This window comes from Pantherophis guttatus, chromosome 1 (genome assembly GCF_059756535.1).
Source record: "Pantherophis guttatus breed Tessera chromosome 1, ASM5975653v1, whole genome shotgun sequence".
NCBI lineage: Eukaryota > Metazoa > Chordata > Lepidosauria > Squamata > Colubridae > Pantherophis > Pantherophis guttatus.
This window is the reverse complement of record NC_142063.1, coordinates 100,320,218-100,343,284: the sequence shown is the minus strand read 5'-3', so window position 1 is coordinate 100,343,284 and position 23,067 is coordinate 100,320,218. Positions and strand designations below refer to the sequence as shown.

General features: G+C 36.7%; 1 protein-coding gene and 1 long non-coding RNA gene across 2 annotated transcripts in view; one reads left to right on the top strand and one right to left on the bottom strand.

Annotated features, from left to right (window-relative positions):
• Positions 1–3,909: 3,909 nt before the first annotated feature.
• Positions 3,910–21,625, top strand: LOC117665284 (uncharacterized). The gene is made up of 3 exons (XR_015730073.1): positions 3,910–4,063; positions 10,216–16,478; positions 20,855–21,625. It is a non-coding gene; the product is annotated as an uncharacterized LOC117665284 (long non-coding RNA).
• Positions 5,814–23,067, bottom strand: part of INSC (INSC spindle orientation adaptor protein) — a 143,905-nt gene continuing 126,651 nt past the window's right edge. Inside the window, exons 10-13 of the mRNA XM_034416997.3 lie at positions 19,927–19,993; positions 18,404–18,559; positions 16,758–16,834; positions 5,814–13,492 (exon numbers count right to left, since the gene is read on the bottom strand). Of these exons, the coding sequence (XP_034272888.2) occupies positions 13,364–13,492; positions 16,758–16,834; positions 18,404–18,559; positions 19,927–19,993 (429 nt within the window). The 3' untranslated portion in view covers positions 5,814–13,363. The remainder of the gene's footprint in view (positions 13,493–16,757; positions 16,835–18,403; positions 18,560–19,926; positions 19,994–23,067) is intronic.

Below are 23,067 nucleotides of genomic sequence, written 5' to 3'. Positions count from 1 at the left end.
CTATCCTACTCAAATCTCAAATCATGCCCTTCCAAATTCCAATAATCTCTTATTTCTCATAATCACCTACTCTTTCATTCATACCAGACATTTATAACCTTTTTTTTTTGAACTGTTCATTATTTTTTTTCCAGAGGAACTTCCTGTCTCTTGTTCACATTTTGGTAGAAACCATGGAAGTATTTCTGGATCCAGTCAGTTGCACATGATCTGTTAAAATAGTGTCACATTCCTAAAATCTTTAAGATCATTTTCTTTTCTTTTTGTCAGTTTACACACCAACCAATTTAATTAATAAAATATATTAATATATAAACATCACCATCCATTATAACACATACATTTAACTTACTGTATAAGTAAGTGAAACCAACTAAACAACAGCCTTGCCTCTGGGCAACTTTTCATAAATGAAGCTAAGGAAAAAGGTGATACTGAGTATCATTTGCATATGAAGGATAGCCTCTCCCAGTGATTTCACATAATTGTTAAAATGAGGGATAAAAGTGAGCTTTGAACAACCCTTACTAAAAATTGGCACATATTGTTAGCAGGAATTAAGTTCAGTTCAAAGGAGTCTTTGTCTTTTTAGAACCATAATCCTCCAACTCTTCCTTTTGGAAATGACCAGCCAAATAGGAATGAAAGTGCTGAAAAACTACCCCAATTCCCCAAAAGACTGCCAGTTGAAAAAAAAACCCTCTCCTTTGTGGCAGCCTCTGAGATATTAGATAGAGAAGCAGGAAGTGAAGTGTGAATCCCACATAGCTGTCAAGTAGGTAGGGCAAAATTTAGTCAGGGATGAATATATGGCTGGGAAGGACATTTTTCATGATTCATTATTAATAAAATCTCCTGGGAATAAAACTTTCTTCCTAATAACCATATGGCCATATAGTCTTCTTTGCAATGATATGGATGTCTTTTATGATAGCCTTCTTCTGGGATTTTTTTCAACATGCCCATCTAGTAGTAGTGGAATTTCCTGGAGATCTCTTATCCAATTACTAGCCAGGGGTGAGCCTGCTTTAAAATAATTGAAGGCCAAGCTAACATATTATTAATAACCACTACAATGAATTAAAGGGACATGGTAGCTCAGTGGCTAAGACGCTGAACTTGTTGATGAGAAGGTCGGCAGCTCAATGGTTCGAACCCCTAGTGCCGCATATCAGAATGAGCTCCCATTACTTGACCCAGCTTCTGCCAACCTAGCAATTCGAAAGCACGTAAAAAATGTAAGTAGGAAAATAGGGACCACTTTGGTGGGAAGGTAACAGTGTTCCGTGAACCTTCGGCATTTGGTCATGCCAGCCACATGACCATGGAGATGTCTTTGGACAGCGCTGGCTCTTCGGCTTAGAAACAGAGATGAGCACCACCCCTAGAGCCAGAAATGACTAGCACGCATGTGTGGGGGAACCTTTACCTTTACAATGAATTACATCTTGTATCAACTACCCTGATGTCTTCCTCCTCATTCCTTTTTTATCACTTCATTTGAATAAGCTCTATCTTTGCCATCAAAAATATTAAGGAAAAAAACCTCTGAAGGCACACAGTTTACCTGGATTCTATATTCCCAGTAGCGTAAATTTATTGTATTTCTTCTTATTTTGAACTAGTTGATATTGATGCAGTTAGCATATGCAATAGGGGCAAAATGATACACAGAAAAAGGCACAGGAAGCCATTTCTAGCAAGTACCTGTTTGGTCATCAGACTCTAGCTTTAATCCAAAAAGATTTATAGCAAGTTGACTTGTACATGTAAAGTGAAATATTTTAAATATCCAGCAGATGTCACCACATCTCTACTGGTAAGTAGGTCTAGATAATTTAAAGGAAAGAAAGAAGGAAAGCAGTCCTTCCAAATTAAATTGTAAGGAGTTTTCATATCTATATCTATATCTATATCTATATCTATATCTATATCTATATCTATATCTATATCTATATCTATATCTATATCTATCTATCTATCTCTCTATCTCTCTATCTCTCTATCTCTCTATCTATCTATCTATCTATCTATCTATCTATCTATCTATCTATCTATAAAGGTCGGGAAAGGCAAAACATGTGTCTTTGATACACAATTCAATTCAATTTTTTATTGTCAGTGCACAATGTGTAGAATGACATTGGTTGAGCTCCCTCAGTGCACCCCACCCCACCCCACCCCCAACACAATACAACTCACAGTGAATCTCTAACAGATGATCTCTAACTGAAAGCACCATGGAAATAGGTAAGGTGAGGTCCATTAAACTGAGACTGAATCCTGATTAAATAGAATACTGTGAACTGAGTACTACTGTGAGTGAGTATTATTGCTCTTTTCTGAAGTTGTTGAAACACAGAAAAGAGTTTTCCTAGATTCATCTTTGAAACATGAAGATAATTATGAGACAATTATTTTCATATATTGGCCAAAATATACTTTGCCTTATATAGGCCAAAAATCTTGGATCTTTATGGGTAACTTTGTGTCATCCTGGCCCAAAGCTATAGGCAAAAAAATAAAAAATAAAAAATGGAGCACTTTGGATTTTCATTAACCCAACTTTACATATTCGGTGGAAGCATGCAATAATAATGTTGTAATATTGAGACAATAAATTAAAGATGTTGATATCTAATTATACCTGGCATCACTTCTCAAGGACCAGCTCATTCACTTTCTTTAAACTCGCTATATACTTTAATCAAATTACAACCACTAAATATAGGAGACCATTTTCATTAGCTTGATTTGGTGCCCTTCTTATTTCTGTCCTAGCAGAGATATACAGTACAAAACTTTCTCATTTGGGCTACAGTTTTGCCCATAGGACAAAGAAGTTATAAAAATGTTAAACATGTTTTATTATATTCCCTGTTTTTATGCTGGTGCACAATCAGAGTCAATAACTGCAGACATTAGCAAATTTCATGGTGATTCTGGCTAATTTTCCTTACAACTTTTACTTTCAGATATTTATGAAATAATACTCTTATAACTCTTAACAGTAGCTACATTCTGCTATATACTATGTAAAATGTGCAGCTAGTGAACCAATTGAATTGAATTTATTTATTAATCAATTAAATTTTCTTAAATTAATTAAGCTTATTTCTATGATTGGTTCTTTCTTGTATATATGTAGCCTGTTTATAGTATTGAATTTTATTATATTCCATTCTTTGATGCAGATTTGTTCTTCGATACAATAAAAAGTAGGGAGAAAAAAGAAACGCTCTGAATTAACTCCTCCCCAATCCTGGAGAAAACTCCTCTTGGTTAGTTCTTGTGAAAGAACAATGACTTTTCCCAGAGTAAACTGCTGTCTTTCAGAGCCCTTGAATTAAGAATTATTTTCAAAGCCAGGTACAAAATGAAAAGTTGTCTTCCTCTTGATCTCTCCAAGCAGTTTATTAAAGAAGGAGGATGGTACTGCAGGGACACAATGCAAGCAATGTAGAGAAAATGAGCTAATTATTAACCTCAGAGCTTCCAGAAATATGCATGCAATATTGTTTCTTTAATGAAATCCAAGAGCAGAAGGAAGACGAAGCAAATGGGAGCTTTTGTCTGGTAGAAGTTATTCTTTTCCTGGATTGATTGTTATACTAAAAAAAAAAAAAAAAGAACGGTCCATCATGAATAAATTGAAAGCAAAGAAGATGCCTCTTACAAAGGTTGAGGACACAATGGCTCTCAAATGGGCTAGGACAGTAAACCGTGGTGAGGAGCAGCGGTATGCTGAGAAGGTCAAAGCTCTCCAGAAAGCTATGACTCGCAGCTGCCTTGAAGTGGACCGAGAAAAAGCAACCCTTCTCAAGTTCAAGGCGAAAGTTCAGATGTCTTCAGGGCACCTTAGTGAAGGCTGTCCAAGAGCACATTTGAAAAAGAAATGCCTATCAAAATAATTCACTATTCATTAGGTGATGTTGCTTGCTCTGGAATTTATAGTCACTCCTTGAGATCTTTGGCATCTGGAAGACTTCAATTCTGATACTTAAAGTACGGAAAAGTAGGGCTGTATTTTGTAAACAACAGCTTTCAGATATGGCCTCATTTGGTAAGTTTTGTCTTGAAAAATTAATCCCTGATTGAGTTTTTTTTTTTTTTAAATTAGAATAACTATGAAAGCATCCAGAAAAAGCTAATAATTATAACTGCAGTTTAAAGATTGGTCTGGATTGTATATTTAGTGTAAAGTTAATAAAAAGGGCACATCCAAAAAAAGGTTTTGGAGACTTATATTATAAATATTAGAATATTAGAATATTATAAAATTATAAGAGCCTGTAGTACAGTGGACTAAGCACTGTTATTAACATCTGCTGCTTGCAATTACTGCTAGTTCAAATCTCACCAGGCTCAAGGTTGACTCAGCCTTCCATCCTTTCAAAGGTAGGTGAAATGAGGACCCAGATTGTGGGGGCAATAAACTGACTTTGTATAAATATACAAAAGTATGAAGGCTATTGCTTAACGCATTGTAAGCCGCCCTGAGTCTCCGGAGAAGGGCGGCATATAAATTAAAGCAATAATACTAATAATAATACTAATAATAATAATAATAATAATAATAATAATAATAATACTTAAAACAAAAGAAGAAATGCTGAAAACTACATTAACATTTATACCTTTTTTTCCTAAAAGAGATATTTTGGTCTTCCCAGCAAGCAACAAGGACTAGAAGCAAATAAATTTACAGCTTGTGGTCACCAACATTCAGAAGAAATATAATTGGAATTTCAGACATATAAATATTGACTAGAAAAAAAAGAGACAAAGTAAACTGCAAGAAAATGGAACTTTCTCAGTATAAAGCCTTTTAAAATTTCACTTCATAATTCTCTGGGGTTCAGGACAAGTTCATTCTAAGTGGATGTACATGGCGTTATATGGTATCAACCAGCCACTTCAGAACAGTAGTTTGAATATTGCACTGAAAAAAAAGAGGAGCTGAGGCAGAAAATAAAAAGCAAAGCAACAAACTTTGGCTTGGTAGAGTATAACAAAGGAGATGTTTCTGGGGTTTTTGCTTGTTAATACAAGAAAATCAGCACCACCAACATCTTGCAGAAAAGGGCCCCCATACTGGTTGTACTATTGGAGTGACAGTTGCAAACTTTCCACACCTTTCAATGTAGGTGTAGGCTAATGCTTTAAAGCAGGGGTGTTAAACTCGATTTCATTGAGGGCCCCATCACGGTTGTGTTTGACCTCGGGGGTGGAATGGGCATGGCCAGGGTAGGCGTGGCCAGCTTGATGTCATTCATGTCAGGAGCACCTGTGGCAGCCCTAGTGCTCTGCCAGTGAAAACGGGCTTCCAATCTCCATTTTCGACCAGATCCGTCCCATGGGCCTTGAGTTTAACACCCCTGCTCTAAAGTTTCTAATTTGTAAATTATTTCCTTCTTTCTTTTTGGTAATGGATGTTTTTGCCTGGGAAAATTGACGAACTGTGAGAAAATAAAGGATTTGATTCAGTTAGACAACGCAAATTTGCAGCACTCCTTTGCGTTGCTAAGGATACGTTATTGAAATCTCTTTCCATGCTTTTTTCAAATATTAAGATACATATGGATAAATTATGTTGTTCTTTAATAACATGTTTTGTGTATATATATTTTAATGACATCTCAGAATGCACTTCTATTTAAATGTCCATAATTTTCAGTCTTGAAAATACCATTTCAGTGTCGGTTTAATTGTGACCAGTTCATTTGTTGCTGGTGACCAGGCCCATGACAGTTAACTTGGCTAGATCCAAGTTAATTACTTATAAATATCTTATATTTCAGAACAAACTCACCATTTGTTCATTCATTTTATTATTTCATTTTTACACGCAGTCAGTTTTTGTTCTAATAGTTTCTCATCAATACAACAATGCTTTTCTCTCAAATGTTTGCAGCATTATAATTAAATTATAGTAGAATTTGACGAAGTATTTTGATACTCTAAGCCAAATCCAGCGTTAGGAACACTCGGTGTACTCTGGAAGAAATAACTGAATGCAATGTGCAGCACAATTTTATCTCTAATTGTGAAGATGCTTTTTTTTTAAATTTCAGACTTTAAAAGATGGTCTGATGCACCAATTCATCATAACAAAATACACGGGGATAGCTAGGGAACAACCAGAGAAAAGTTATTTTCAATAGTAGATTCTATGCACTTCAAAGAAATTCACCTGGGCTAATATTGACATTAATTTAAAGCAAAGGAAGCTTCTTTTTCATATACTTGTGTGTTTTCTCAAAGAATCAATAAAGGGTAGTAGACAAATATTTAAAATAAACAGATCATTCATACAGGGAGGGAGGAATTAATTCAACAAAAAAAACCAAGGGGATTAGTAGTATATGCAGCCTCTTATATAGAGGAAAAATCAGACAAATGAGACTTTTATAGGAAAATTGGGCACAAAAGGAGAAAATTGACCAAATAAACCCAATCTTGTTATATATTTCAAATGATATACATAAAACAAGAATTGATTAGTTATATTCTATACATTGGAAACTCTGATCACTACTTGGAAGAATTGGCCACTGGATTAGTTCTGAGGATTCTAACTTTTGTTATGGATATCTTACACCTTTCATAAATCTAAATCTTAGCTTTTACTTTCTTTCTGTTGTCTTACTGTAGCTTGCTTTTTGTAGATTTTGTGACCTGGTTCGCCATCTTCAGAATTCTAGAACACTGGGCTATATTCATTTTGAAAGGTTAATGTAGAAGTAACAACAGAATCTAATAAAGTTAACAAAATGGTCCTATCATTTGGATAGTTTTAAATTACCAGGGGATTATGTTATTTTATGTAACTCATGCACTGGTGGAAATAGTGTTACATTTGTTCTATGTGCAACATTTGGCCTTATATATCAAATTTATATAAATTTCAAAAAAAATAAATAATGGAACTACCTTGATAATATAGGAATGTATGATGCTTATATTAAAAACAACCTGACTAAAAAATGGTTCAAATTGCTAATTCCAAACAAAATTTTCAATTGAAGTGCCAAAATAATTTGACATATTCAGTTGAATCAAGTTACGTCATAATGATTGGAAACTTTGATGTGCTTTTGGTATGTACATGCGCAGACATTCTTATCAACTTGAATATATTTTCAAATAAAATCTACTTGATTTGACAATTGAAGTTGATGAAGTGAACTAGCTCAACTTGACTCAGAACTTAATCACAAATTTGAATAGAATTAATTGACTCTGAAATGAAATGCAAATGGAAATAAAATTCAGGGGTTTCTTGCAGACATCAGAAAGTGATAAATGGGGGCTTCAAGGAACTGACAAACCATTTAGTTTATCAGCTTTCACTACTGTCTTTTTGGAGTGGGACAATTAAGTTATTGAGTGATTTATGTGGTTATTTGAGTATATCTAGGATTCAGTGCAGTTTCTCATAAAGAAGAGAATACAAAAGAATACCCAAAGGATAACTGATGACTTGACAACCACATCAGCTCTTCTGGCAAGAACTGTACAATATCCATTAGAAAGTTGAAGATGTATCTCATAAATGTATTTATCTTTCATTTTTTTAAAAAGAGTTGCAAGTGATATATAATGATAACTGCCATAAATCTTAGAAGATGAGGGCCTTTCTGTTTCGAGGTTGTAGTGGGCAGACAAAGGTAAATAAGACATTGTCATTTTCTCTCAAGGAGAAAATCTACCTATATCAAAGTTTCTCAACCTTAGCAACTTTTAAGATGTGTGGATTTCAACATGGCTGGCTGGGGTATTTTGGGAGTTGAAGTCATTAAAGTAGCTTAAAGTTGCTAAGGTTGAAAAACACTGACCTATATGGTCACTAAGAGTTGATGGCATATAATCAATTAATCATTCTCACATCAGTTTTTACTATAATGTTAGGCAATATGAGAAAACTACACTGGGACTCTTAGACCGGTAGTCTACAGATAGCAAGGGATAATGATTAAATCCCTTTTTCATTTTTTAAAAAATAGAAATCAAAAAAGTTTGTAGGTTTCCTATAAGGGAGACATTGACTTGAAACTTTTTCAATATGCTTCATATGAGTTAGAGACAATCCTGTCATATTCATTATGCCTGTTGCCTTTGCTCTCTGTAGTCATGTTAGTGATAATTAGACCTCTCAAATTTTCACCACTATCAGTTGTTTTCCTGGTACATAATCCTGATTCAGGCTATTCATAAACAAAAGCGAAGCCTTAATTTGGTGAACTTTGATAGAACAAATTTTGAATGCAACAGACAAAAATTTCCTTTTTTATTCCATGTTAATATTACCACATTTGCAGTTAGAAAGCCAGCAACACATTACAGTTTCAGATTCTGATTTATGGACTTAAGGTATATTCATAGATACACCTGTCTAACGTCATACTAAACTCCCCCAAAATAAATAATGGCTTTCAACATTTGAAAAGTGCTTTAATATGGATCAACATTTTTAAAGAGAACTTTACTCAGTTTTCATTTACAACTCCAGTAGCATACCATCGCCTTGGTGGGGGGGCCATTATGATGACATCCATTCTCTCTCATCATCTTTCAAGGCAAATTAAAATTTGGACTGATCCCAGCAGCAGCCTGTCTGAGGTATGATCTGCTGACACTAGTCTCACAGCAGGAGACCTTACAAATGTTCCATGCTTTGATGGAAGCCTTCTCCTAGATACATTAGTTAATAAATAGACCTAACAGCCACATACCTCAAAGTTCTTCCAAGAAAAAGTCTGATTAAATGAGGAGGATAAATGCTATACTGAATGTGTGGTATTAAGGTCTTAAATTTGGATCAGTTTGAATGATACTCCAGTACCAATTTGACCACATACCATATTTTTCGGAGTATAAGATGCTCCGGAGTATAAGACGCAGCTTAGTTTTTGGGGAGAAAAATAGGAGGGGAATCTGCCTCCCAGGTATTCATTTGGCTAGTGTCCTTAGTCTGGTCAACTTCAGCACATTAATTTGCTGGTTTTTTATCCCCTACTTGGGGATAAAAAACAGCTTCTAAGGCACAGCTGAGAGGAAGCAGCAATGAGAAAAGCAGGCAAAGCACAGGGGGAGATTGCTTCACTCGGCTAGCACCAAGTTAAGGTTGAAAAAAAGCTTCTAAAGAACAGCTGAGAGTCGGAGCAAAGCATGGAGATCGCTTCACTCGCTAGTGCCTCATTAAAGCACAGCAGAGAATCGAGGGAGCAGGCAAAGCTGGGAAGATAGCTTCACTTGCTAGTGCCTCGTTAGCGCCTCATTAGGGCTGAAAAAAAGCTTTGAAAAAGCTACATCGGAGTATAAAACGCACCCAAATTTTCAGCTTCTTTTAGGGGGGGAAAGATGTGTCTTATACTCCGAAAAATACGGTAATTTGCTCTGCAGATAATTTATGCTGTAATTCCTGCTTCTCATTATGTCTGTTAAGAATATCAGCAGCATGTTTTGTGCTTTGAGGTAATGAATACGGCAAAGACCAGGGAAGGTGACATAAGGAGAAGGTGAATTTCTTACCAGGATGTGCTGATATTGAAATAGGGGCATCTTGATATGGGCTATTCATTGTGGGCAGAATTTTTAAGCATAAAAGGAATAGCATGCAATGTAAAGAAACATGCAACTATTATATTGTAAGATACAACATTCAATGGTCATTTTTTGTTATACTGGCCATTGAATATTACATATGTTAATATGTTACAATATGTTATTGCATGCTGAGATAAAATCATATTTAAAAAACATAATGAAACATCTCATGGCACCTTAAAAAATTGAAAAATGGTCCTGGCATAAGATTTGCATGTGTTTTTTTTCTAAATCACACAATTGAAATTCCTTGGCTGATGGAGTCTGTAGTAGGCCCCTTTTGCCAGAACAAGCGGGGTGGATTAGTATAAGTATAATTATAACTATATTATCGTGTTTCCCCAAAAATAAGACCCTGACTTATATTTTTTTGAACCCTGAAATAAGTGCTTGGCCTTATTTTCGGGGAGATATTATTTTGGGGCATGTAGAGCAAAATGGGGCTCCTCTTGCCATCTTATCTGATTTCCAGCTCTGCGTTTAAATGTTTTCAGGGATGCCTTATTTTTGGGGAAACGGGGTATTATATTGCTAAAAGGCATGTTCTTTGTGGACTTGTCTAGTTCCAAATATAGTCTTAACTACAGATCTTTACTGTAATTGCAGGACATATTATGAATTCATCTGGAAGAATTAATGACTTTCCTGAGTACTTCTGGCTGCCTCAGGAGCTAAACCTGTATTTCCAGTCCTAGAACACCAATCCCTAAAGCTTTATGATCGGATCTAAGAGTCAGAATTGGAGACTGGGAGAAGTCCTTTCCCATGCTGCAGATCAGTTAAATCAATATTAAACCATGGATTTTCAATGCAATGCAATTAATGCAAATTGATTCGATGCAATTAATAACACTGGAGACACGGCCAAATATAAATAGTACACATAAATGCTAAGACAAAAAAAAAGGATTAGTTTCCAACCTTACAATGTGGTGTTTAAATGCTTACAGGCTTGTACCATGATTAAATATATATCTCTAACATGATTCTGATAACCTGACAGAAAATCAGAGATGCAAGACTATTTCTGGCAAAGATGTGCCTCAGAAAACAAGAAGTCAACTAAGAGTTGCCTGGCAATTTGCCACAAGACTTTGAATCACTGACCTTGAAATGACACTCCTTTTCACGCTTCAGTTCCACTCATCCTCAATGGTGCTTAATATATGAGCTGTGGGTTGGCCATGAGGCTTTTCATTAAAGTTGCCTGGCAATTCCACCAAAGTCAACAAGCTCAGAGGAGATCTTGGAAGAAACTTTGACTTTCATTCATGTGCTCCATCATTCTCTGGAAAACTATTGCTACTGCACATACATAGCTTGACTCTTCTTTTTTAGATCAAGCCTTGCATTTGCAACTATAAAATTAAATTCTGAATATTAAAATCTGCCCAATGTTAACCATTAAAGGTTGCCACTGGCTTGCATAAATGCTGAATTTTGCCCATACAATTTTGGTTTCCCTTTATTTGTGGAGATTAAAATATTTGGATAAAACAACTTGTGCTGCAGTTATATTAAGCTGTTCTTTTCAAAAGCATAAAACATTCTATATTTATGTTTTTCTTAAATGTATTAATTTGCTTTAGTTCAAATATCAAATCGTAAGTATAAATACCATATATGCTGCGATGTGATTGTTTGAAATCAAGCTACAAATAAAAAGCCATTTATATACATTCATTTTTTTAAAAAATTAAAGGAATCTTATAATGCTGAACTCTTTGCCAAGGAATAACATATATGTGTATGTATGTAGATACATTTTCGTCTAAAACTTTTGTCTGCTCCAAATTTCTTCTTTTCAATACATTTGACACTTTCAGGACTATATGCACACGTATCAAATTTCATTAAAGCAAAAGCATCTATGAAGTAGTTCAAAAGAATATCATCCTCCATTTTTTTTGCCCCCCATCACTGCCACAAAAGCATTTGGCCATTCTAGGAAATAGTACGTTGGACTGAATATTTTAGAGTTGTTTTGTCCTATATGGCAGTTTCCCTACTACTGTATATAGTGTTAATATTTTAGCAAATCTGTCCAATTTATTTCAATTATTTTTTTTCATATCTTCATCTACTAGCTTGATTTGGTGCATGACTTAGCTAATTCAACAAAAAAGTAATAATAGTTTCATATGCAATTCTGTATTTTTCCTGATTGTGCATTTTCTGCAGGTGATTTTTCTTTATTACAATGTAATCATTGTCTAAGATATTATTGTTGGGTGCAGAGTGTTCAAGAAGTCAACAGATGTGTTTTTATATAGATTTTCATAGCTATAAGCTAAATTACAAAATTCTAAAAAATATAGATTTTGGTGCACATGTATATCGGAGGAGTAGAAGAAGTAAGCAATCTGATGTTGTCCAGATGGTTTGAATTTAAACACTCTTTATCTTATCTTATTTATCTTATTAGTCCCAACAATATGGCTAATGGCAAAAAATTGGAATTGCACCTTGAGATCCAAAAGCATCTGTATTCTCAGCTAGTTAAAATGTTGAAAAATCAAATATGTACATAGAAAATCCCTTCCATTCCTACTTGCATCCTGCATTTGCTGCAAGTATGTAGCTTGTGGGGTTTGAGTTAGGAATTCATAACAGAAGCTTTGTTATTCATTCCCCTCCCTACCCCAAATGTTGTTTACCTCTCTATCAGGCCTGTGTAAGGTGGAATTACTGTTGTTGTGGGGGTCCCAAAGATGCTTTTTCAAGAGGCAACTGGACTTTCTTGTTTTTCTTTCACTTCTCATCCAAGAAGCTTCTTTATCTCTGACTGGATTGTGCAGAATTAATCCACCATCCAGTCAGAGCTGAAGAGGCCTCTTAGATGTCTTCAAAGAAAAACAAGTCCAGTTGCCTCTTGAAAAATCACCTTTGGGACAACCATGACCTGGATGAGTGAAATTCTCCATAGACGTATGTTGTGGGACTATCTTAAATCTGATTGAAGGAACAGTGCAAGCGTCACCAAACAGTGCAAGCGTCAAAATGGATAACTATTCTTTGCTTTATCAGGACTGGTAATATAAGACCATGGAAAAACCATGGAAAGTTCTGGAGGCATTGCTTCAGTATGGCTTGGCCATGATAAAGCTTTGATATATACCTGAGGCTACTCAGGTTTATGTAGCAACCTGAAAGGGCACTTTGATGAGCTTTTGCATATCCTAATGTGTGCCCTGCAATCACATTAGCCATTAATTCTAAAATAATATTCTACTTGAGGAAATTCAACTGAATTCATGGTATAAAATGCCACTTCGCACCATGCTATGTGAACCTATCCCTTGTTTATATATTAGTTTTCTATTTTCTCTAAAAAATATTCCAACAATTTTCCACAGTTGGCAAAGTCCCAAAATATATTTAAAAAGAAGTATGAAATCTGTTTATAGCCCCACACAGTTATGGGTTTACCAATCCCTGCCCCTTGCTTGCCTTCCATCTCTTAATCACACTGCGGTTTCCACCCTAAAAATAAATCACTGATGACTGATAAATCATGAGTGGAGAATGAGTGGGGAAGTGGACCTATCTCCCATTCTGTATAATTTATTTATTTATTTTATTTAAATTATTATGTTTATAATGTGCAAACCTAGAAGAGGTAGAGACAATTTTTCATAGGGATCAGAAATGTGAAATGGCATTTTTTCCTATGTTAACTCTTATAATAAATTAATCATAAGCAGTTAATCAGTGACCCAGTCATGAATAACATTAATAATAAAGTTACATTGGTTTAAACAAAGCTTTCTTCCATATTGGTACAAAGCAGGAAGGAATCCACAAGCCTGGGCTTCACCAACTGCTGGAAATCTGATTCTTGAAGACCATCAGGGCTCATCACAGCTAACCGTCGTAAAGCTGCCTACGAGAAAATGTGATGACACTTTTAAAATGTTAATGACAATTAGAATGAACCATGCTTTAGACAATGCTATATAAATCTATTTGAGAACAGACTCATATTCTGAAGTTCAGTGAAAGTTCCTTGTGCTGTTTACCTCCCAGTGAAGGCTAAATCTAGTGCTATGCATATAGTAGCTCGGTCAGTTGGTTTACTTGAATTAATTAGAAATGGGCAGCAATTGTTTACGAGAATCCAGAAGGCAGGGGAGGAAAGGGCTTATCTCTGAGTTCCTCAACTTTGCCCCCCACGGAATGCTGCCCTTCCCTAACAACATTTGTTTGCTTGTTTTAAATGTAATTGCTAATACAAATGTTATTTTAATTAAATAAATTAAAAGGATTACTTTTTTTCACAAAAGAGAACTTTTCAAATCACTTGGGTCCTGCAGGTCATAAATGTTACCTTTATTTGTATCTACTAGATTCATTTATATAGATCATATCTTGCAGAGGTGGTATTCAGAAGATTCTGACCAGTTCTGGAGAACAGGAAGCAGAAATTTTGAGTAGTTCAGAGAACCGGTAAATACCACCTCTGACTGGCCCCGCCCCCATCTGTTCTCTACCCGCGAGTCCCAGCTGATTGGGAGGAAATGGAGATTTTGCAGTAACCTTCCCCTGGAGTGGGTTGGGAATGGAGATTTTACAGTATCCTTCCCCTGCCACGCCTCACCAAGCCACACCATGCCCATCAAGCCACGCCCACAGAACCGGTAATAAAAAAAATTGAATCCCACCACTTATATCTTGTTGAGACCCTCTTCATAGAGTTTGAGAGGTAGGATTGATCAGGATGTTTTTTGGTGCCTTAGGCAAAGAAAAGATCCACAATTACCATAACAATGACCAAACCTCCAGGTACATCTTACTTCCAAATTAGTAATTTTCTAGCATTTACCAGTAACTGAAGCTATCAAGCACCTTAACTCAGGCAGGAAAGTCAAATGGTGGCACAGTCAAGAGCATTAGTGACCCAGTGGTTAGAATACAGTATTGCAGGTTAGCTCTGCCCACAGCCTGGAATTTGATCCTGATGGGTTTAAGGTTGATTCAGCCTTCCATTCTTCAAAGGTCGGTAAAATGAGAGCCGATTGTTGGGGGCAATGTGCTGATGTTGTAAACTACTCAGAGAGTGCTGTAAAGCACTATAGAGTAGTATTTAAGTCTAAGTGCTATTACTACTGTTATTGCCAAATGGTACATTAAGGTTGGTCTTCCAGCATTTCCTGACATCCCTACATATTCAGGTGAGGCAACTGTCCAATAGGAGAGCCAGATCTGACAGACGGACATGCTATTTCATGATTCATAATCTCTTTTCCTTTTTATGCTACTTCCTACAAGAAAGTTAATGAAGAATAGATTTATATTGGAGCAGGCCAACATAATGTTCAGAATCTGCCTGCTTTCCCTTCTGAACTAAAGTCATCATTGCACCTCCATTCTTTTTACAGCCAATATATTTAAAGGTAAAGGTAAAAGTTCCCCTCGCAAATATGTGCTAGTCGTTCCCAACTCTAGGGGGTGGTGCTCATCTCCGTTTCAAAGCTGAAGAGCCAGCGATGTCCGAAGACGTGGTCATGTGGCCAGCATGACTAAATGCCAAAGGCTCACGGAACGCTGTTACCTTCCCACCAAAGGTGATCCCTATTTTTCTACTTGCATTTTTTACGTGCTTTCGAACTCCTAGGTTGGCAGAAGCTGGGAAAAGTAACGGGAGCTCACTCCATTATGGGGCACTAGGGATATATATATAATGTATTTAGGAACCCACATAAAGTAACTTCAGCCTATCCCTCACTTGGGTTGCATTAATTATATGTCAGCATTTTCTACAGCAACAATTCTATACTTCAAATTCCTTGGCTTAATGATGGAATGGAAAATGGCTTGTTCTCAGTAAACGAACAAGCAAACAAATTGAATCATTTAAAGAAAGAAATACAATTTTAAAATTTAAACCATGTTATATAAAGGTGTTCCATGCCCCAAACCCCCAATGCATTTTCTAGTAGAAGGCAGTTTTGTTTCTAGAGACTTTGTGCCAATGAAGGATTCTGAAGGTGAATCATGGATTTATAATGTGACTTTAGGCAAGCCTAAAATTAAGATAAAAATTATTTGTGTGGAATTATTAATATATAACTGCTTTTATTTTGATGGATGTCTGCAAGTTTATGACATTACAAATAATAAATCATCTGATTTCCAGCCATGTGGAGACAAAAAAATTGAATGCAAATCTCTTTTGCAGAAACAAATATTGCTTACTTATCTTCATTAAAATAAGGCAGCTGTTTCAGAAATTATTTTACCATATTATGAGATGGGAAGTTGCAGAAGGCTAGATATCCCTTGTAGCAATCAGACAAAATATATTTTCATTGAAAAGAAAATGATCTCAGACTACTAAGCTTTAAGATTTTAACTTTGAAAACCTCCATTGCTGATACTCTCCTGAAGGAATATTTGTCTAAAATGGACAGGTTTTAACGGACAGAAAAGAGCCAGATCACAATAAAACTTGTAGATACAACTTAGGATGTCAAATGTGCTCAAAAGATTAGTATCTGATGTTATGAAATATATGTTTGCTTCATTGGTAACCACAATAAAGTTTATTTTCTCTTTTTAAAAAACTTATATGTCCCTGTGGAAAATAACTGAGGAGAAGGGGATCAATAGACAGAGGAAAATATTTTGCTGGCAAATACTCTTGCAACAGCTGACATTATGGAATTGAATATATTGCTTTACAGATAAATTCTGTTCCTGTCTGTTGCAGATCTGATCTGGATAGCTAAAGAATCTTCTCAATAGTGAGGGATGTGAATCAGAAGGCTGAAATCTGGCAAGATTAGCTCTCCTACCCAGCCAATAGGAACTCTTGATGATGAATGTCTGACCAGCAGAATAAAATGAAAGAAAAGAGGGAACAATCAGAGGTGAGCTTCACATAATTTAACAACCGGTTCGCCCAGAATCGAAAATGTGAGCGCTTGTGCACATGCGCGCTGCATCAAAAACACAGTGATCGTATAGAACTGGATAGCTTCGCTCATGTGCCTTGCCACATGCATGCTGCATCAAAAACATGGCGATTGTATAAGATGGAATAGGGCGGGGGCAGGGGGACGGGCCAAGCCACTGGCTGTAACTACTGATTCACCCAAACTGATCTGAACTGGCTGAATCCCACCCTGGGAACAATTAGATGCCCTTACCAGACAAGCAACAAGAACAGAATCACTCTTATTTCTTTCACCTGGAGACCTGCAAAGTTGTATGAGACGTGGAATACCTAAAAATGATTTGAAAAGAACATTGATAAACAATTTATTCTGTGTGTCATATTTTCTAGATCAGGATGGGCAACTGTGGCCCTTTTACAACCTATGGACTTCAACTCCCAGAATTCCTGAGCCAGCTTGGCTGTCTCAGGAATTCTGGGAGTTGAAGTCCACAGGTTGTAAAAGGACCACAGTTGCCCACCCCTATTCTAGATTTATCCATTTCAGTCAAAATGTTGTAATGCCATAAAAAGTGATGCTTAGAAAAAGCTGGAAAGAAAAAAAACCCCACTTCTTTTTACATAGCACAAAATATAAACACTAAGAGAATTCATAGTTCTCTTTGCAAAGCCAGTGAATATAATAAGTCCAGGCATATCGGACTTAATTTATTCAATGATAAATGCCATTTTAAGGGATTCCTTTTTTCCTTTATCTAGAAGAGTCCCATTCACACCTTCGAAAGCTAGTACTGAGTTTTCTGTGAACAACATTGTATCATTTTGTTGGGCATCTGGCTTAGCATGTACAAGTGCATTGTCATGAGCAGTTTCATATAGGTAGTCCCAGGGGTGAAATTAAAAAAGTTCCCCTACTGGTTCTGTGGGCATGGCTTGTTGGGGGGAGGTCATGTGACTGGGTGGGTGTGGCCAACTCGACATCACTCACATCGAGGGGGTTCCTCACTGGCCCTTCCCTTCCCAGCCACTCCTTGTCGCGAATGGCAGAAAAATGGGAGGGGAATATTCCTGCCTACTATCCTTCCCTCAGTCTGTGATGAGATTGAGGAATGGATGACAGGCAGGAAAATCCCCTTCCTCATTTTCCTGCCTTTCACTAAAACGGCTTCATTCCAGCTGCTTCCCCCCCATCCCCCTCTCTCCTGGGGACTACCTTAAAAGGGACAGGCTGCAGCAGCTCCATTGTGAATGGAAGGAGAAAAGTTAGCATTCTCTCTGCTGCATTTAACTTTGAATTCTGTGGAATATCGGTGAACTGATGCCCATAATCCCTAGCAGTTCACCCAAACCAGTCCAAACCGGTAGGATTTCACCCCTGGGTAGTCGTCAAAGTTACAAGGACCTCCCCAGGACTGCTTATGATGGCTGCCCCTGACCCTAACTGCTTTTTAGGTGCTTGGCAATTGGCTGTATTTTGGCCATTTGCAGCATCCAGTGGTCATGTGACGAGGTTTTACAGGTTTTTGCTGAAAAATGGGATTTATTTTCTACAAAACCAGTCTATAGCAAACAATTGATTCACTTAATGACCGCCACAAAAAAGGTTGTAAAATTAGGTTGGCCACAGGACAACTTTATGATTGTCACAACTTACAACCGTAATGGGCAAGCTCCATTACAGTCATAAATCAAGGATTATTTTTACGGCTAACTGAACTCCAAGCTGCCAGTTGGGGCAATCATTGGTTGATTTGTAAAACACAAATCTTTTAAAAAATGAATGACCAGTACTGGAAAATAGATTGGTTCTTAGTTGACATGCAATGGAAAAAAGTAGCATTCAGCCAACACTGGGCCAAATAATGTCCCTTTGATGTATCAAATCATTTAAATACGTACAGTTGAGTTTTATGGCTGAATTAGCTACTTCAGGATCACGGCTAAGCCGAGCAAGTGTCACTGCGGCTTTTTGTTGAACTTGTTCACAAGCAGTTCTTTCGGGTGAATTCCCAAATGATGATTTTTCAGACAGCATTTCCATTAAAACTTGAATACCTACAAAAGTGTAAAATATTGCTGTCAATTTTCCAAGAACACATTAAAAAGAATTGCTGGTATAAACATTATAGTTGAAGATGAAGCAACACATAAACCAAGCCAACATAATTGCAGGAGACAAAGCTAAATCCCTAATCCCCAATCCTCACCCTTGCTCTTTCAAATTCTGCCTTTCTCCCATCATTATTCAAAATATAAAAAGGAGAAGTGGTAATTTTAAGAAAGTAACTTACTTAAGCAGCATAGATTTAGCTGCTTCTATTGCCAATCCTCTGCTATGGGATGAGAATGGCATCCTCATTTCCCATTTCCCACCACTAATGTCACAAGCCAGAGGTGAAAAACATCAATCCAATAGCATGGATGGCAGTTCTGACAAATAGCAACAACTTCAGTGTAATTATTTGTCAGAACTCATCCCCTTCTTCACTTGCCACTTTTCCTAGCCACAAAATCATCTCTTCCAGACTAAGGGGAGATACAGTTCTTTACTGCAGTTGATCCCTGGTTTGGAAACCTGGATAAGCCCTAGTTGCTGACAGTCCAACAACAGCAAGCTGCTTCTCTCTGCTATTTCATCAGGCAACAATTACAAAGAGATGGTCCACTGTTGCCAGGGCAATTTTTGGGTGTAAGAGAGCACTTAAACCTTAACAAGAACACTAAGTCTATATTCAAAAGCAGCTTGAACAACAGTATATGAAGAATTCAACAGTGAAGCAGTAGAGAGAGATGGCTCCCTCTCTGTTTCTTCACTGGCACGTTTCCCAAAATAGGGAGGTATAAAAATATCATCATTCCATGTATCTGAAATAGAAAAAAAGCCATGATTTTGAAATTGCAGGGTCTTGCCCAGTGGTGGGTTTCAAAAATTTTTACTACTGGTTCTGTGGGTGTGGCTTGGTGGGCATGGCAGGGGAAGGATACCGTAAAATCTCCATTCCCACCCCACTCCAGGGGAAGGATACTGCAAAACCCCATTTCCTCCCGATCAGCTGGGACTTGGGAGGCAGAGAATAGATGGGGGTGGGGACAGTCAGAATTTTTACTACCGGTTCTCCGAACTACTCAAAATTTCTGCTACCAGTTCTTTAGAACTGGTCAGAACCTGCTGGAACCCATCTCTGGTCCTGGCTGTAGGTATTTCAGAAAGAAAATGACATAAACCTGAATCCTTACAAGGTCAAGATTCCGAGATTTGAAAATGTGAAAATGCAGAATTTTAGTCTCAAAAAAAGATACATTTAGATCTTTAGTAATCCTGCTGTATAGCGTTATATTAAATGCTGTTTAGCTGAAGGATCCTATTTCAGTTTTGTTTTCACATGTGTAAATCTTTTGTGCGTTTGTCAAAATATACGTACCATTTTGTTGGATTATTTCTGAAGCACACTGGTCCAGCACAGACAAGTTTGCTAATACAGTTACAATCTAAATTAAAAAGAGGCAATGGTTTCAAAATTTACATTATACAACTGTTATTATAATGACTTATAAATCATTGATCAGCTACTTGGGAAATTACTTCTCCACTTAGACCCATTGTTCTTATTGCCATCGCAAGAAAGCTCCTATTCTTATTGTGATTTTCCCATGACCTGTAATTGTGCAAATAGGATGGGCCTCTGTTGGACACAAATGCAGGAAATCACTGTGTTCAAAGTTTTCATGAAGCTACAGATATTTTATTTTAAAAACTGTAGGCAGGGATAGGCAACCAAAATCCTGTGTGGTGGTCTTCTCTTCAGGCCCATGTTTTCCCCAGCATTTCACTGGGAAATCTTCAGGCAAAAAATGGTTGAATCTTAATACAAATATAAAAATCTCAGACTGGGAAATGTGATACACCTATTTTGTATGAAGGCATTTTTAAAAGGATGAAAAAAATTGTGTCACCCACTTAAATGACATACTGTAACTGCATCGTTGCCATACTTTCTGCAGCTCTCAAAGACTAAAAATATTAATATCAGCAGAACAACCATAAAAATAGTGGCCTTGGCTCCTATGTTGGAGGCTGAATTTTGTTTTGTTTTCCTCTACTTAAATTTCTGTAATACTCAAATCAGAAATTTCTGCAGAAGGGTTAGGGATAGATATTTTAGTTAGTTAGTTAGTTAGTTAGTTAGTTAGTTAGTTAGTTAGTTAGTTAGTTAGTTAGTTAGTTAGTTTTATATTCCGCTTATTCGCCCATGGCGGCTTATATTACAGAATATAAAACCACATATGTCAATATGGCAGTTTCAATTATGCAATCATGACTATCATTATAACTTTGCTTATCCTTTGCAGGTACTCCTGGTTCATATCACCCTTTCAACATGAGCAACATATAAATATGGGAGGGGGGATTGTTTTGTTTTTAGTACTTGGACAAGACATCCTGTTACCCAAAATAGAAGACACTCTTATCAGAAACCTTTATGAATAGAAGGAAATGGAGGAACCTCTTTTGCTGATTTCTCTTCAACTTGTTCCACTTCCCCCTAAACTAACTTCCTGTTGAGGAGTCTTGTGAAACACCATAGAATATGAATGGAGTATGGACACTAGAGAAAACAAAGAGGATTAGAAAACTGATGTCCTTCCTGCTTCTATTCATGGAGACCTTTCTTGAAAAATCTGCCAGGAATAGAAGAACAATCCTAACCCAAGAACCAGAGAATGTGGAGTTCTGGATTTTTTTTCAGTGCCCACTGCATTGACACATTAAATAATGATGAATAGTGTTACAAAGTCATGATTTATACATTCAAAAAGGTAAGACCTTATACATAATCAAATGGAGATAAATACAGATATGCTGCTGTAAGAAAACTGTTCACAAGATGTCTATGGAGATTCTTACTCATCCAGGTCATGGTTGTCTCCAAAGTTCTTTTTTTTCAAGAGGCAATTGGGCTTTCTTGTTTTTCTTTGAAGATGTTTTGCTTCTCATCCAAGAAGCTTCTTCAGCTCTGACTGGATGTTGGGGAATGGTAGGATTTATATTTATATTACATCCAGTCAGAGCTGAAGAAGCTTCTTGGATGAGAAGCAAAACGTCTTCAAAGAAAAACAAGAAAGTCCAATTGCCTCTTGAAAAAGCACCTTTGGGATGTTCACAAGATGGAAACACTTGTATAAAGCCAGACTCAGTTTTTTGAGTTCAACCAAACCAGCTTCAGTAATAGATACAATACACCAAAGACAAGTTGTCTTCTCTTTGGCTTCCTTTTCCAATTGCCTCCTTCCTAGGGCTGAGAGAAATATATACTTGATATATCAAAAGTCAGGCCCCATAGACTAATACCAATATGTTTTATTAGTTAATTGATCTTTTTTTTCAGAAAAGTTGTTACTGTACTTAGGGAAGTTCAAAGCTGTCTCAGTACTGTAAATAACTTAAATGGTGGTTTATTTCATCTACATTCGCCCATTCCGTTTCCTTAATATAATTTATTCTTATTCATATATGAAATATATAGCTTGTCTTTCTTTCACCAGAGTAACTTACTATATATGGCAAACCATTCCTCATATTTTCCTTAGAACAAAAACTGTGTAAGGTAGGTTAGGTAATGAGAAAATGATTTTCCAAAGTTATCCAGTGATTCCTGAGAATGGACTTGAATATATGTGGCCCTCATCCTATTTTAACATGACCATGCTACTTGTCCCAAATTTTCCTTCTTCGGTCTGTATGTATACATCAATTTTTGACTCCTTCTGACTACCTGGACTGGTTCCTGAAGTTTTCTTGGCAAGTTTTCTTGAAGATGATTTGCCCTTACTTGCTTCCTAGATCTTGAATTTGGCCCAAAGTCACCCTGCAGGTTCTGTGCCTAAGGTATGACTATATTGGCTCCTCATTAGTTTAAGTCTTTCTTTAATTGAAACTACCAACATGAGGTATGATAGTCTCCAGTGTCCAAATATTCACATAATAAATTACTCAGCAATCCTAAAAGATAAAGGTTCCCTTTGCACATATGTGCTAGTCATTCTAGGGGGCGGTGCTCATCTCCGTTTCAAAGCCAAAGAGCCAGCACTCTCCGAAGATATCTCTATGGTCATGTGGCCGGCGTGACTAAATGCCAAAGGAATGCTGTTACCTTCCCACCAAAGGTGGTCCCTATTTTTCTACTTATATTTTTTACATGCTTTCGAATTGCTAGGTTGGCAGAAGCTGGGACAAGTAACAGGAGCTCACCCTGTTATGTGGCACTAGGGATTCGAACCACTGAACTGCTGACCTTTTGCTCGACAAGCTCAGCGTCTTAGCCTAGAGTTGCCTATTTAGACTTGCCTATTATTCCAATTTCAAAATACCTCGATCTAGGAACCCACTTTACCCTCAATTAATTCCTTAGAATTTTTGTTTTTATCATTTTGTTAGAATGTTTAAGCAGCATTCATTGTGCTTAAGGGTTATTAGGTTGTTGTTGTTTTTTGTCAGTCACAGTACATTCAAAAGCCTCTGATTAATCTATTCTTTGCACTCTGAAATGTTCTGCTTCATTTGG